The sequence below is a fragment of the Callospermophilus lateralis genome, chromosome 1 (genome assembly GCF_048772815.1).
Source record: "Callospermophilus lateralis isolate mCalLat2 chromosome 1, mCalLat2.hap1, whole genome shotgun sequence".
Classification (NCBI taxonomy): domain Eukaryota; kingdom Metazoa; phylum Chordata; class Mammalia; order Rodentia; family Sciuridae; genus Callospermophilus; species Callospermophilus lateralis.
This window is the reverse complement of record NC_135305.1, coordinates 196,993,756-197,009,819: the sequence shown is the minus strand read 5'-3', so window position 1 is coordinate 197,009,819 and position 16,064 is coordinate 196,993,756. Positions and strand designations below refer to the sequence as shown.

Here is a 16,064-nt window from a genome sequence, read left to right as displayed (position 1 = left end):
CTTTAAAAATGCATTTTACATTTTTTTATCATTTGCATTTGACTCAAGATTTTTATCTCTTAAAATTCTTTGTTTATTCATGCTTATTGTCTGCTCTTTAACGAGAACCTTTAACACACTTGTTATTTTTTAAACTCTTTTTTTTTTTTTTGGTACTGAGGATTGAACTCAGTGGGCACTCAACCACTGAGCCACATCCCCAGACCTTTTTTTTTTTTTTTTTTGTATTTTATTTAGAGGCATTTTTTTTCCTGTTTCTTGCTTTGCTATTGACATTGAAATTTTCTCCCTTTGCTCTTTTGTGTGTCTCCTAACTTTTAATTGAAAGCTAGACAGTGTTCAAGAAATTTAAGACTAAGTTAAATAGTATTTATGCTTACAAATGGCTTGCTTTTTCTGTTAAGCCTAGTGTGGAGATATGTAATCAGTCTAGGCAGAAGTTGAGTTAGGTTTGCATATTGTGGTTGCTATACTTACCTTTAGTTCATATTTACTTCTTGTTGCTCTATTACTTGGTTGATTTGATGCAGCGTTTTCTTTAATGTTTCTGCTCTATGTTGCACTTACACCTTCCTTATTTCCCTGTTTCATAGAGGGCTTTTCCCTCATGTTCCAGTTCTTTCCCTAATGGTAGATTCCCATTGCTGCTGCTTTCTTGTGCTTGCTAGCCTGGTTGGTGGGAGTGTGGTAATTCTTTTGTTTTTCTGGTCCAGCTTTAGCCTTAGGAGGCTTTTTGTCCTTGAGTCTTGGGGGCAGGCTTTATCAAAGATCACATCCCTCCCCACCTGGAAACCTTTAATTGTTTGAACTCATCATGTCCTCCCATTGAAGTGGAGGGCTTTTTTTTCCCAGGTACTTTTTTTATTGGTGCATAATGGTGGGATTTCTTGTTACATATTCATATATATGTACAATATAACACTTTCATTTTCTAGTATTTCCCCTTTCCCTTCCCTCCTCCTTACCCCGGTCCCTTTCCTCTTTTCTATTGATCTTCTTTCGATTTTCATGAGATCCCACACACACACCTTTCTTTTCCTTTTTTCTCACTAGCTTCTACATATGAGAGCAAATATTAAAACTCTTGGCCTTCTGAGTTTGGCTTATTAACATGTGGTCTCAAGCTCCACCATTTTTTCTGCAAATGATATGATTTTATTTTTCTTTATGGCTGAATAAAACTCCATTGTTTACATGTATCACATTTTCTTTATCCATTCATTGGTTGATGGACACCTAGGCTGGTTCCATAGTTTGGGTATGTTTGTATGGCTATTGTATGTTGACTTTAATTCTTTAGGATAAATACCAAGGAGCTGTATAGCTGGGTCATATGGTGGTTCCATTCCTAGTCTTTTAAGAAACCTGATTTCCATAGTGGTTGAACTAATTACAATTCCAAGACAGAAGGCTTTTTTTTTGTATTTTTCCTTTCTTCAACAGAAGCAGGTTTGTTGGTGGTGGTGGTACTGAGGATTGAACCCAGAGGTGCTCTGTCACTGAGCTACACCTCCAGCCCTTTTTGTTTGTTTGTTTTATTTTCTAATTTTGAAACAGAGTATTGCCTAGTTGCCAAGGCTTGGCCTTGGAGTGGCAGTTTTCCTGCCTTGGCCTTCAGAGTTTCTGGGAATACAGGCATGTGCCACTGTGCCTGGGAACAGTTTGTTTTACATGTGCCCTTGGGATAACAGTGTTTGATATCCTTCTCTCAGTATTTTAAACTGGCCTTTCTTGTAGGACAAGGGTATTGGCAGCATTAGTAAATGCAGTTTCTCACTTCCCCCAGATCTGTACACCAAGAAATCCTTTTTTCAATCTCCACCAGCCCTCAGTCTTAATTATTAGTGTGGAGGTTTGTGGAGAAAGAACTTGCAAGTGGGTGCTAATTAGAGTCTCCAAGTGTATACAAACTCTTGTGTGTGTGATACCAGAGATTTTGTATTTTCATTCTAGCCTCACTCAGTTATTAACAATGTGTTAAATATGGTTGTGTTTTTCTTACTTGTATTGCAGCTTAATTTTCTTCCTGTCTTCTGTCACATGTGACCTGCTTGTGTCCCACGTTGTCTTTTTTTTTTTTTTAAGGTTAGCTGGTTATTCTACAACCTCAGCTTCTGATGCATTCAGAACAGTTACGATTTTGTAGATTACTTGACTTTTTGTTGTTGGAGTGGGAGTGTTGTTTTTCCAGCTTCTACATTCTAGACGGAGGCTGAAATTGCTTTGTAATTAAAGGTACTCTTTTGAATTTTTCACTTTGATTTAGGAACTATTTCGAAGTTCAGGTTGCAAGTATAGTCTGAGTTCCTGTGAAACCTTCACCTAATTTCCTAGTTTTTAGCTTTTTTCCCCCAAATACTTTATTACTATCTTCCTAATTATTTATAAATTATTATTATTGAACCATTTGGGAATAGGGTGCCTCAGCCTCATGACTGTTTACCCCTTAATACTTCAGTCTCAGTGTTTAAAAACTTGGTAATATATGAAGATTTGAGTGTGTCAAAAATTATATAGTGATGTGTATCAATAATTTGTATTCATTAAAGCTTCTTTCTGTCTGTAGGTATCATTAATGGGATTGGAAATTTTAAGTGCCTTTGTGGACAGATTATCAACACGATTTAAATCCTATGTAGCAATGGGTAAGTTAACTTTATTTAAAAATCATTGTAGAGTTTGATGTGGTGACTTTTTTCTCCTAGTTTTCGAACAGAATTAGTTCAGTGTAAATTAAAAAACAGTTTTGTACAATCGAGGGATCTGCTCTTTATTATTTTAGTTTACCCTAAGATTTTGACCTATTTAAAGAATTATATCCCCTTTGAGGAAAAAGCAAGTAACCCCAAGAAACAAATAATGAAAGAAAAGAAATTGCTAAGTAGTGTTAATAGTTTTTTTATGTTGTATTTTCAGATTTTTTTTACTTGATCTCTTACTGAAGTTTATAATATAGCTTATAGTCTATGGGAAATGATCAGTTCTTTCATTGCCAAACTGTTCAGATCAGTATTTTATAGAACATAACAAATAAATTACAACAAAATTAAATGAAAAAAATGAAAGTCACATTTTTTATTTGTACATTGTAATTATACATAATAGTGGAATTAATTATTGTATGTTTGTACCTACACACAATAGAACAATAAAATTTGGTTAGTTTTGTTCCCCAGTTCTTCAAAGACTTATTTTTGTTTTTTGCTTTGGTTTTGATGTTGAGAATTGAACCTTGGGTCTTGCACATATATCCTATCACTGAGATATAACCCCAACCCCTTGAATTTTTTTTTTTTTTGTGTGTGATACTAGATATTGAATCCAGAGACCTACTACCATTGAGTTACATCCCCAGCCCTTTTTATTTTTTAATTTTGTGACAAGACCTTGTTAGGTTGCTGAGCAGTTCTCAAACTTGCAGTCTTCCTGCCTTAGCCTTCTGAGTAGCTGGGATTATAGGCATGAACACAGATTACAGGCATGTATCACTATATTCTGAATTCCTGAACTGAACTCAGTTTTCTATTATTAGATCCAGCAAACAAAATCGTTTGAGTTAGTTCGCTTTAAAAACGTTTCCTAAACACTCTTAGTTTCTTTTTTTTTTTTTTGAGGGAGGTACTAGATGTTAAACTCAGGGGCACTCAACTACTGAGCCACATTCCCATCCCTATTTTGTATTTTATTTAGAGACAGGGTCTTGCCGAGTTGCTTAGCACCTGGCATTTGCTGACATTGGCTTTGAACTCACAATCCTCTTACCTCAGCCTCTTGAGCCGCTGGGATCACAGGTGTCTGCCATCGTGCCCAGCAACACTCTCAATTTCTTTATTAAAGTTTGTATACTGGTCCTGAGCTTCTGGGTCTACTTTGGCACTTACTATGTGTTTGCTATGTACTATAATTTGCTAGTATAATCCTCTGTGTATTTTAATTCTAATTGCAAAGTTTGCTCTAACTAATTTTCTAAATCTGAGTCACCTGATTCATTTTCTAAACTGTGACTTTTAGAATGCTATATGAATGAATTTGGTTCAAGTTTATAACCATATAATCTTAAATGTTAGTGATTTCTTTTATGGATTCAGTTGATGCTTCATATTTAAGTGTATATCACACTTACTTTTAAATATCTTGGTTCAACTTTTTTATTATGTTTGGTATGCCACCAAATCCAGTCAGTTCTTTTTTTTTTTTCCTAGCTATCTTCTCAGCATCAGCATCTAATAGGTTTCTCTGTAATATTCACTTTTTTTTAATATTTATTTTTTTAGTTGTAGTTGGACACAATACCTTTATTCCATTCATTTATTTTTATATGGTTGTGCTGAGGATCGAACCCAGGGCCCTGCACATGCTAGGCGAGCCCTCTACCACTGAGCCATAATCCCAGCCCCATGTAATATTCACTTTTAATCATAATCTTGATTTCATCCCCTCTTTTATATTCTGATCTTCTGAAAAGATTTTTTTCTGTCAATGTTCTGCTTAAAACTCTGTAGTAAATGTTAAAAACTATGCTCTGAAAACTTACTTTACTTGCCTTTGTGTTTTCTTAAAATGATTGACTAAGCATTTAAAATTGGGAAATTTTTATTTAAAATTTTCCCAATTTTAAATAAAAATTTATATTTCTGACTTTGAGAAACTGGCCAATGTGTCATTCTTCCATTCTGACGTGTAATTGTTGACTGAAGTTGTGTTGTAGCTTACTTTTTGTCTGGGTCATAGGCTTTCTAATTCATAAGCCATGTTGTTTTCTTAAAACCGAGAATGCTAGGTGTTGTATAGTAAGAATGAAATTCTGCACTTAAACTGACTCAGTTTTGACATTTCTTGTGAAAACATGACTGTAGTCATTTGTATTTGTAATCTCTGCCCTTTAGTAGCTGCTTGCTATTAATTGTTACAGAGAGCGTTTTAGATTTGAGAGTATTTCTGGGTATTATGTATCTTACTTGTTTTTCAAACACTAGGAAGGCCAGATGGGGTTTGATATACTGCCTGCTCATTTTGAAGCAAGAGGAATAACGGGATTAGAGTTCTAGTTATTGACTCTTTAAAAAAAAAAAAAAAAAAAGATTTTTTTTTAGTTGTCGTTGGACACAATACCTTTATTTTATTTATTTAGTTTTATGTGATGCTGAGGATCTTAAACACTGAGTCACAACCCCAGCCCCTAGTTATCTATCGATTCTTAACACTGCCTCTTTTCAGAACTTTTGTTATGTTGTCCTTGGTGTTCAAGTTCTCTTGCTATATATATCTCTTCTCCATCTCAATAATCTTTTTCTTCATAATCTTCAGGAAGTACTTTCTGTCCACCCTAATTTAGCAGAAACTTTCATACTCTTTTTAGGTATAGCTTACCTTGTTTATGCTTCTGTTGTGCTGTTATTTCTTTTTGAGATCCTTTCTTTTCTGTGGTTGTTTTCTTTCCCTTCTAGAAATGTGCTTTAAATTTCAGTATCTGGGAGCTTTTAAGATTGACCTCAGGCTGGGGATATAGCTCAGTTGGTAGAGTGCTTGCCTCATATGCACAAGGCCCTGGGTTCAATCCCCAGTACCACCAAAAAAACCAACAACATAAAAAACCCCACCAGATTTTAGGGGGCCAGGGTTGTGGCTCAGTGGTAGAGTGCTTGCCTAGCATGGGTGAGGCACTGGGTTTGATCCCTGGCACCAAATAAAAACAAAGAAAATAAAGATATTGTGTCCATCTACAACTAAAGAAAGATTAAAAAAACAACAACATGGAGGCTGGGGTTGTGGCTCAGTGGTAAAGTGCTTGCCTGGCATGTGTTAGGCACTGGGTTTGATTCTTAGCACCACATATAAATAAATTAATAAAGTAAAGGTCCATCAACAATTAAAAAAAAAAAAAAGGATTGACCTCATCTCACCCCCAATTTTTTTTAACTCTGTGTCTCTTATACCTTTAAGTACTTAATAAATTACATTCAGTTGCTTTTTTGGGAGAGTGTTTTCCCAACTAGATGCCACATGTCCATTCATACACTTATAATATATGGATTTTTCCTTTAATTTCCTACCCTTTCTGTGCATTTACTATTAGTCAATATTGTTTTCACCTTGAGGGACCTTAATTGCTCTTAACAAAACTTGAACCTATTTTTACTTGAGGGTTGATATGGTGTTGAGAGCCACAGCCGAAGGGGCCCCAGCAAACTTTCAGACTGCCAGCTGATGATTGGCTCACAGCAGCCCCAGCAACATCTAGCTGATTGGCTCCTCTGCAGTGATGCTCATTGGAGATGCTCATTGAGCTGTTTCCCTGCCCTTTCAGACTACCAGCTAATGATTGGCTCACAGTGGCCCCAGCAACATCTAGCTGATTGGCTCCTCTGCGGTGATGCTCATTGGGCTGTTTCCCTGCCGTTTCAGGCCACGGAGCTGCTCATTGGGGGACTTTTTGGGCTCTGCCCACGAGACCCAGCCAATCGGCCTCAAGAGCAGGAGGATTGTGGGAGGTGGAGAGGCTGGTGGTTGCGGGGAGTGGCTTGTGGGAAGCCGGTTGTGGCAGTTGGGCTCTGAGGGTTTTTCCTGAGGAGCTGTTTTGTTTGGCATGTGTGGTTCTAAAAATAAAATTAGTTTCTTTTGACAAGTGGCTCCTGAATTGTGCCCAGCCAGACTGCCGCAATATGGTGTAATAGAAAAGTTTGTAATCATAGCTTGCTACCATTTTTTAATGCCTACTTTTTACCATGTACTAGGCCTATGAACTTTACATATATGAAAGAGTAACCTCATATGAAATTTCTAATTTGGAGAAGTAAGCTGCTTTTTGAACCAACATTTGAGTTTTATTTTGGAGTTAATTTTTTATTTTGGAGTTAATTTTGGAGTTAAATTCTACTTCTCAGAAGTGTATTTTTTCCCATCTCTATTATATGGTTGTTAATGCATGAAAATGCACATATACTGAAACACCTCAAATTGTAAGTTAATGGGTGGTCATGAGTGGAACCTCATATTGTCTAGTGAAACCATTTGAATCCTGGTTTCACTACTTGCCATTTGTGTGACTTTGGGCAAGCTGTTTAATCCCTCTAAGTCTTCTTCTTCTTCTTCTTCTTTTTTTTTTAAATATTTATTTGTTGGGATGTAGATGGACACAACACAATGCCTTTAATGTGGTGCTGAGAATCGAACCTGGGTCCCGCCAGTGCTAGCTAGGCGAGCACTCTACCGCTGAGCCACAATCCCAGCCCCTCTACCTTCTTTATGGAGTGGACTTACTCTGTTTCTTAGGATTGTTGCTAAGATTAATTGAGATATTACTACACAATATCTAACATTTAGATATTATTATCTTCTGCTATTTAGAAGCTGTTAGAACCATAGTCTCATAAAAGCCAATCTTACACTTGAGTAATTCCTCTAGTTTTAGTGACCTTGTAATTAGGCTTCTTCTTCTTCTTCTTCTTCTTCTTCTTCCTTTTTTTTTTTTTTTTTTTAAATGGTGAGGGCTTTGTTTCCTTACATAGTCATTTACTTGATTAAGCTTAAGATTTTTGGATGATGCCACATTTGGTATAACTGGGCTCTACTCACATCATTTTCTTCCAAAAACAATGAAATTTCTTTTACCTCAAGTGTTGTTGAACCTTATTACATGGGTTTTGATTATTGCAGTGTAGACAAATATATTAGCATCAAATTACATACACATGTAATTATACCTGTCTATAAATAAACTAGGCAAATACTCCTTTTTAAAAAAATATTTATATATATGTTTGTTAATTGTAGATGGATACAGTACCTTTATTTATTTATTTGTATGTGGTGCTGAGGATTGAACCCAGTGTCTCACATGTGCAGGGCAAGCGCTCTACCACTGAGCCACAACCCCAACACAAATACTGCTTTCTTGATTTTATTTTTTCCTACTTTCCTTGTTTTACACTTAGACCTGCAGTCCCTTTGAGAAAGAAAGGCTATGTAGATGTAATGATGAAAGAGAAATAAAAAAAGTTTCTCTGTATTTAAACAAGGAGGATGATAATAGTGATAGTATGAGACATAGATAGTATTCTGTGCTGTACATTCTCTGAGTTGTTTACATCTTACCTTTTAATTTTTAGTAACTTCTCCGAGGTAGTATTGCTACCCATATTTTGTGAAGAAATAGACAAAAAATGTGTTCAAGGTCACACTTCTAACAAAATGACACTAAATGGCAGTGGTAATTAAGGAAATACAGAAAGTTAATTTTTAAAAAAATATTTATTTTTTAGTTGTAGTTGGACACAATACCTTTATTTTATTTGTTTTTTTTTTAATGTGGTGCTGAGGATCGAACCCAGGGCCTTGCACATGATAGGCGAGCACTCTACCGCTGAGCCATAACCCCAGCCCCAGAAAGTTAATTAAAAAAAAATTTTTTTTTTAGTTGATGGACCTTTATTTTATATATTTTTATGTGGTACTGACGATTGAACCCAGTGCCTCACACATGCTAGGCAAGTGCTCTACCACTAAGCTATGGCCCCAGCCCCGGGAAAGTTAATTTTGACTGAGATTTTTGTTCTGATTTGAGAACCTGTTCCTTCTGAATTCTACCTCTATTGTCCACTCTCCTCCATTTAAGATGTAATTTCTATGTGGTGCATTGCTGATTTCTAGTTAAAAAACTCTTGATCCTGAAAACTTTCCCAGAATGGATATTAACTTGCCTTTTCTGCTTCTATTCGAGGAATAGTGTCAAAGTCTAGGGTTTGGTAGAGAAAAACCTCAGCCCTGGAGGCTTAGGCTTTTTGCTTCTGTCAGTTGTAGAATATGTCGTACAGGAGAAGAATGCATAACAAACGTACAATTTAAAGAAAAGTTATAAAACCACTTCTGAGTTAAGAAGGTAAAACTCTGCCAGTACTTTAGACTTTTCCTCTCTGCATTTCTTGATGACACCATCCTTCTCTCTCTCTTTTTCCAGAGGTCATCCCTGTCACGACCTTGGGAATAAACATTCCCTTGCCTGTGTGTACAGTTTAACTATCTATACATTTCTGTAAATAGAATTATATTTTGTTTTGCTGGTTTGAACATCATCAAAAGTGGATGTCATATTGTACATATCCTATTAAACTTGCTTTCAGATGTTTTTGATTCTCATGAATAAAGAACTTAAAACAATTTCTTTACCTTACAAATCTTCATTTATGGAAATGATTGCTATTTGTAGTCTAAAATATAGTTTATGATGGAGATGAGTTATATTTACTCTTTTCTTTCCTTCCCTCTCTTTAGTTATTGTAGCTTTAATAGACAGAATGGGAGATGCCAAAGACAAAGTTCGAGATGAAGCTCAAGCTCTGATATTGAAGTTAATGGATCAAGTAGCACCACCCATGGTAAGCCTACATTTTAAAATTCCAGTTTTTCTAATTCATGACATACTATCAATAAAGATTTATGGTAATCACAGCAAGTTAGTAAAACTGCAAGAAGCATGAAAACTGAAATTTTAGGCAGTGAATTGATGTTAATGCTATAAAGAAATTGAAATTTAAGGTACAATATCAATATTTAGGTTTTTTTCCTTCTTTTTTCTTCTACTCTTTATGCTTTTAAAAAAGTCCTAATTCATAGATGTAAGTTATTTGACAGGATACTGTTTATATTATACTTTAGGATTTCCTGGTTTACAAATTATAAATGTTTATAGAGAAAGTTTATTTGAGAGCTACTGAATATTATGTTATTTCCCTAATTCTTACAAAGACAGGAAGAGATTCTTTTAATGTGGTTACTTATTATATAAAGCATATATTTTATGACAGCAACCTGTGTTTTATGAATTTAGTAGAAATAATTTGCCATTATGTAATGTATTTTTCGTTTTTTCTGTTACTGTAACAAAATACCTGGAGCTGGATACTTATAAAAAGATTTATTTAGTTCATAGTTTTGGAGGCTGAAAGTCCAAGCAACATAGCACAGACTCTGGTGTAGACATCCCTAGCTGCATCACCACATAGTGAGACAGAAATCCAAGAATGAGGGGGAGTGACCAACCAGTCTTTTTTTTTTTTAGTACTTATTTTTTAGTTGTAGTTGAACACAATACCTTTATTTTATTTATTTATTTTTATATGGTGCTGAGGATCGAATCCAGGGCTTCACATATGCTAGGCAAGCATTCTACCGCTGAATCACAACCCCAGCCCCCAACCAGTCTTTTTTTACATCCTACTAGGCTCCACCTCATAAGAGTCCTAACATCTCAACACCACCACTAAAGATCAAACCTTTAACACATGAACTCTTGGGAGATAAACAATATCCAAACCATAGTATGGAGGTATTGTGAAAGGACAGTAAAAATAAATTAACTTGCAGAGATGAGAGAGTAGCTCAAGTGGAAAAAAAATCAGAATATGTAATATGTACAATGATATTATGTGATACTTAAAATGCAACTTAAAGACTGGGATTGTGGCTTAGTGGCAGAGCGCTTGTCTCGCAGGTATAAGGCACTGCATTCAATCCTCAGCACCACATAAAAATAAATAAATAAAATAAAGGTATGTGTCCATCTACAACTAAAAAAATTTTTTTAAAAATGCAACTTAAGGGCTGGGACTGTGGCTCAGTGGTAGAGGGCTCGCCTAGCGTGGGCGGGACCCGGGTTCGATTCTCAGCACCACATAAAAATAAAGGCATTGTGTTGTGTTCATCTACACATAAAATAAATAAATAAATAAATATTTTAAAAACAAAACAAAAAAAATGCAACTTAAAGTTATAATATGTGTTTTATTAAAAAAATTCAGTTTCTAGATTGTTAAAAGTAAATACTATTCCAGATATTTTAAACCTCAGAATTAAAACTTTATAATTTGGTAGATATTCTTTGTTTTATGTTTATTGATTTGTATTTTAAGTTGTTGTTGGCTTTTAGTTATTACAGAGTATACTCTAGAGAACATTCTTGTACATGTATCTTTAGACATAAGTATATGTGTGGTTTTTGTTTGTTTGTTATTTTTATTTTTTTGTGGTGCTGGGGATTAAACCCAGGCCTTGTGCATGTGAGGCAAACACTCTACCAACTTAACTATATCCCCAGCCCTTGAGTATTGTTATTGAGTAGAGTTCCAGAGATGATATTGCTGAGTCAGTTTATTCAAAGGGATACTCTACCATTGATCTACATCTTCAGACCTTTTGCTTTTATTTGGAATCAGGATCTAGCTAAGTTGCCCTGTCTGGCCTTGAACTTGGGATTCTACTGCCTAAACCTCCTGAGTTGCTGGGATTAGAAGTACATAAGACTACACCTGGTTCCTATTTAAAATTTTGAAAAATCAGTGTTTAGATTAGCTTCCTGAAAGTTTGGCAGTGAGAGAGAAATATATTAATAGAACTGAATATAGTCTCCAGAAATAATATTGAATCTGGGAAAAAAAAAGGGGTGTATGTATGTGTCTGAATTTGGTAGATGGTAAAGTGTGTTTCCAAATATAGAAGAAAGATTAATTGGGATGTTTGACTATTTGTTTGAAAAAAATAAAGCTGAATTCCTCGATATGCCAAACTGAAAATATTGTTTTGCAATATTTATGTAAGTTTATATTTTTCTTCAGAAATAAACTTATACAAACAGGTAACCATAAAATGACTTGACTTGAAATGGTTTTGTGTTTGGATCCAGGATTAAAAGTAGAAAAACCTTAATTATAAAATCTTTAAAAAGCCTATTCTGTGTGACAGTTTATAGTAGTTGCTAGGCAGTGGTGGACCTCTTTAATGTTTACTGGACTACTGGACTTATAATGGTAGCATTGTTATTAAGGTTCTAAAGCATACAAGAAACCATATCTTTGGAAATGCTAAGGTTTTTAGGTATTAAGCATTTTTTTCTGACAATAATTGAAATCTAAAGTAAAAAATTATATATAAAAACTAAAAATATAGTTAAGATACTAAAAATGGTTAGAAACAACTGCAATGTAAATTTGGCTTAGAAAAATTTTAAGTAAGGTTTAAGTATCCCTAATCCCAAAATCCAAAGTGCTCCAAAATTCAAAACTTTTTGAGCATTGACATGACATCACAAATGGAAAGTTCCACACCTGACCTCATGTGACAGGTTCTACTCCAAACACAGTGCACTAAAAATGTTGAATAAAATTATCTTCATGTTCTGTGTATGAAGAATATGTAAAACATAAAGGAGTTTTGGGTTCACATTTCGGTCCCATCTCTAAGATATCTTGTGTAAATGCAAATATTCCAAGATCTGAAAAAAATCTAAAACCTGAAACACTTCTGGTCCCAAGCATTTTGGATAAGGGTTATTCTATAGTAGAGAAGTGAACAGTCTGATGAAAAAATTCATTAACACAATAAAGCTGATAATAAGGTTGGAAAGTGTTAAAATATTGTGGATAATTTAATTTTTCATTTTACATGTTTACTCCTCTTTCAAATAGTATGTTTGGGAACAGTTGGCTTCTGGTTTTAAGCACAAGAATTTTCGATCTCGAGAAGGCGTGTGTCTGTGTCTTATTGAAACCTTGAACACGTAAGTTTTATGATTACTGAAAATAGCCTCTACGTTTTCCATTTCTCAGAAACAAAAATTCATTTCACAAGGTTAAGGAAAGTTATGGGAATAAATTTTGAATAGCTATTCATTATCTCCACAAAATTAATAACTATTGCTAATATTTTTATGCATGTTATTCTTCATGTTAATTTTAGTCATTTAGTGATAAGAAGTGTTCTCTATTTTTCTTCATTATGTTTATAGTAGCCACCCAAAATAGATGGTCATAGAATGGACTGATGTATAACTTAGGATCTGTTTCTATTGTGGATCCAATTTGGGATTGTTTTTAACTTTTAATGGTATTTCACATATTATAGTCATTTTCCTCCTCCATCCCCCTTTTGCCATTTGGCCTTAAACTTCCTGGAACACTGTGGGTGGCTACCAAAATCATACATTGAACAAAATTCTTCCAGTTAACTAGACAGCATAGACATCATAGATGTCACTGGGGCTTTTGTTCTGCTTGTGGACTATTTTTTCAGATTTTATGCAATCTGATAGGTAGTGTGTAGTAGCTTTCAACTTTTTCCTGTAGCATTACTTCCTTAAATATTCTTTTGTTTTTTTTTACTGCTCTATGGTCCTTTCTGCCATCTAGAGCTTATAAATGCATCCAGTCTACACAACTTTTATGGGTCTTGGCTCTCCTGTCATTTGCTTTCAACCTGTGAACTCATCCAAATATCAATAATCATAAATTATTATGATCTTTTAATGTACTTATTTCATTGGATTGCATATTTATTTGAGAACCACAGTCTAAGAAAAATCACTCTTTCAAAAGCAAATGCTTTGATTTCATAAGTAATTGAGAGGTTGCTAGGTTTAAAAGTGCCATTTGTTAAGCATTTTGCTTTTTTGGGTCATGGACAGTTTTCAGTGTCATTATTCAAGTTTGCATATTTCACATTGTTTAGAATTATGTTTTGCTTGTGTCTCATATCCTTCATGTTTTAATGATGTGTGCCCATCTTCTCTACCATAATTGTCATATTGATACAGACAAGAAGAAGGCATAAGGATATTTTGTTTACTATTTTATTGAAACCAAATTCTCTTTTTCTCAAATTATATTTAGTTTTGGGGCTCAGCCACTAGCCATCAGCAAGTTGGTACCACATTTGTGTATCCTATTTGGTGATTCAAATACTCAGGTAAAACTTTATTTATATTCAAGTATTGACTGTTGGCTACCCTTTCTTTTCTGTGCTCTTATCCCATTTTACAAAAAGAAGAAAGGGTGGAGGGTGGCCATGAAACAAAGATTTTTACCTTACTTTTTAAAAAATACATTAAGATTCGTTTTAAACAACATATTCCACATAGGTTGCTGTAGTTTGTCAGTATCTTTGCTAGTATTAAGGAGAGATGAAATTTAATAATGGGTTCTTGAGTTTGAGTCACAAAGACTCTGGGTTGCCTTATAGTCCTCCTGTGTATTAATTGTGAGGAAAGATTGTCAGCTTCCTTTATTCCTGAATATAAAAGCTTTTTTGCCTAACATTTTTTTGTAGTAGTTAAAACCTTATTTAACAGGGAGAATTTGTGTTAGTGGTATATTATTTCTTTTTCTTAGCTGTCTGTATTATAGGCTTAATCCAAGAGTATGTTCTAGATCTCGTCCCTCCAATTGAAGTTGAATCTTAGCTGTGAAAATTTTGGCATAGCTTAGGCATTTAAATGACCCTAAGTAGGGTTTTCCCTTCTTTCAGGTCTTAGCTGCCCTTTGACAGGTTTGTAGAATGTTCTGTTCAATTGCTGTGTGTGGGCTTTTTTTTTTTTTTTTTTGAGACAGTGTCTTGCTTTGTTGCCCAGGCTGGCCTCACACTCTTGGGCTCTAGTGATTCCCCTGCCTCAGTCTCCTAAGAAGCTGGGACTACAGATGTGCACCACCACATCCAGCTTTCGGTTGCTTTTTGACAGTGAGCTGTGTAAAGGAACTAGAGCTTTTTAAAAAGTAATTTTCTTTGGGAAATTAAAAAGAAAAATTTCCTTTTAATTGTGGTAAAATATGTACAACATAAAATTTACCATTCTGACCATTTCAAGTGTATGTTTCACATTTCAGTGCAATTAAATACATTTACATTGTTTGGCAACCATCACCATCATCCATCTTCAGAACATTTTCTTCTTCCCAGACTGAAACTTTGTACCCATTAGACAGCTTTCCATTCTTTCCCCTTTGTTCTCCCCATCTGCTGGCTTTTTGTGTGGGGTTAATTGTTCTAGGTACTTCATGGAAATAGAATCATGAAACACTTTTCCTTTTGTTTTGATTTATTTCAGTTAGCGTAATATCTTCAGAGTTCATATATATTGTAATACATTTAAAAATTTCCTTCCATTTAAGTCTTAATAAAATCCTAATCATATACACCACAATTTGTTTATGCATTCATCTGTGGATGAACATTTGGGTTGTTGCTACCTTTTAACTATTAGAATAAGGCTTCTATGAATTTAACCATAATAATTTATATAGGTTATTGATATTTGTTTACATAAATTTATTACAAATAAAATTTTTGAAAGTCACATTAGTAACTTTTATTCATCAGTTTCTTAGATTTCTATAAAATCTTTTAAAAAATGTTTAAAATGAGGTGTCTTTAAAGGTTTCTTAGCATGCCCTCTTGGTTTTCTGTTAATGACATGTTATAATTTCCCTAGGAGTTAAGAGGCATTAAAACAAGTTGGAGCTTCAAGTTGGTTTGCTAGTGTAATATTACCTTGAGGTGAAGTATTTCATTGTGTCATATATAAGTTTCTTAAAAAATTCTGAATTCTTTGACAGGTGAGAGATGCTGCAATATTGGCTATGGTGGAGATTTACAAACATGTAGGAGAGAAAGTGAGGATTGATCTTTATGAGAGAGGAATCCCCCCTGCTAGGTAAGTCTTGCTGAATTTATTTATTTATTGTTTCAAGTTTTAAAAGTTTGTTTCATTTTTGTTTATTTTAAGAAGGTTTAAACTTTTAAAGTGTTTTAAAATTCAAAAGGTATGAAAGGAGGTACATATATAAATTAGCACTATTTACAATGTTCTTAGGATCTTCTTATTTCTGGTCACTTTTATTATATATTCATTTATTATTTAGAATATAATTAAATACCATCATTAGGTAACTATCCTCTGATACCAGGTGGTGAAAGTCATTATTTGGAAGATGCTTGAGTAAGAATTTAGTAAAAATTTTAATTCATTAGTTAAGTAAATATTTGTAAAGTAGTACCTATTGTTGAATGTATTGTACAAGTTATTGGGTAACAAAGATGTATAAGAATCAGCTACTGCTCTTAAAACTTAGTCAAATAAAAAGGAAACCAAGAATATCTGAGTAGTGGGGCTTGGGCTGGAACTGCGTGTGGCTCAGTGGTAGAGCACTTGCCTGGCACATATGAGGCATGGAATTTGATCCCCAGCACCACATTACAAATAAATAAATAAAGGTATTGTGTCCATCTGCAACTAAAAAAAA

The 16,064-nt window shown here is 34.3% G+C and overlaps 1 protein-coding gene and 1 non-coding gene across 16 annotated transcripts in view; both read left to right on the top strand.

The window, feature by feature from the left end:
• Clasp2 (cytoplasmic linker associated protein 2) overlaps nt 1-16,064 on the top strand; it is a 199,956-nt gene that overhangs the window by 15,607 nt on the left and 168,285 nt on the right. For 13 of the 15 annotated variants that reach the window (XM_076843304.1, XM_076843263.1, XM_076843290.1 and 10 more), the window contains exons 2-6: nt 2,567-2,645; nt 9,271-9,374; nt 12,459-12,550; nt 13,659-13,734; nt 15,378-15,475. In XM_076843304.1, the coding sequence (XP_076699419.1) occupies nt 2,567-2,645; nt 9,271-9,374; nt 12,459-12,550; nt 13,659-13,734; nt 15,378-15,475 (449 nt within the window). Of the gene's footprint in view, nt 1-1,856; nt 1,876-2,085; nt 2,236-2,420; nt 2,479-2,566; nt 2,646-9,270; nt 9,375-12,458; nt 12,551-13,658; nt 13,735-15,377; nt 15,476-16,064 lie in introns of those variants that run through there. The other 2 variants (XM_076843311.1, XM_076843321.1) reach the window with 2 other exon arrangements.
• On the top strand, nt 5,500-5,572 carry Trnam-cau (transfer RNA methionine (anticodon CAU)). The gene has a single exon. It is a non-coding gene; the product is annotated as a tRNA-Met (tRNA).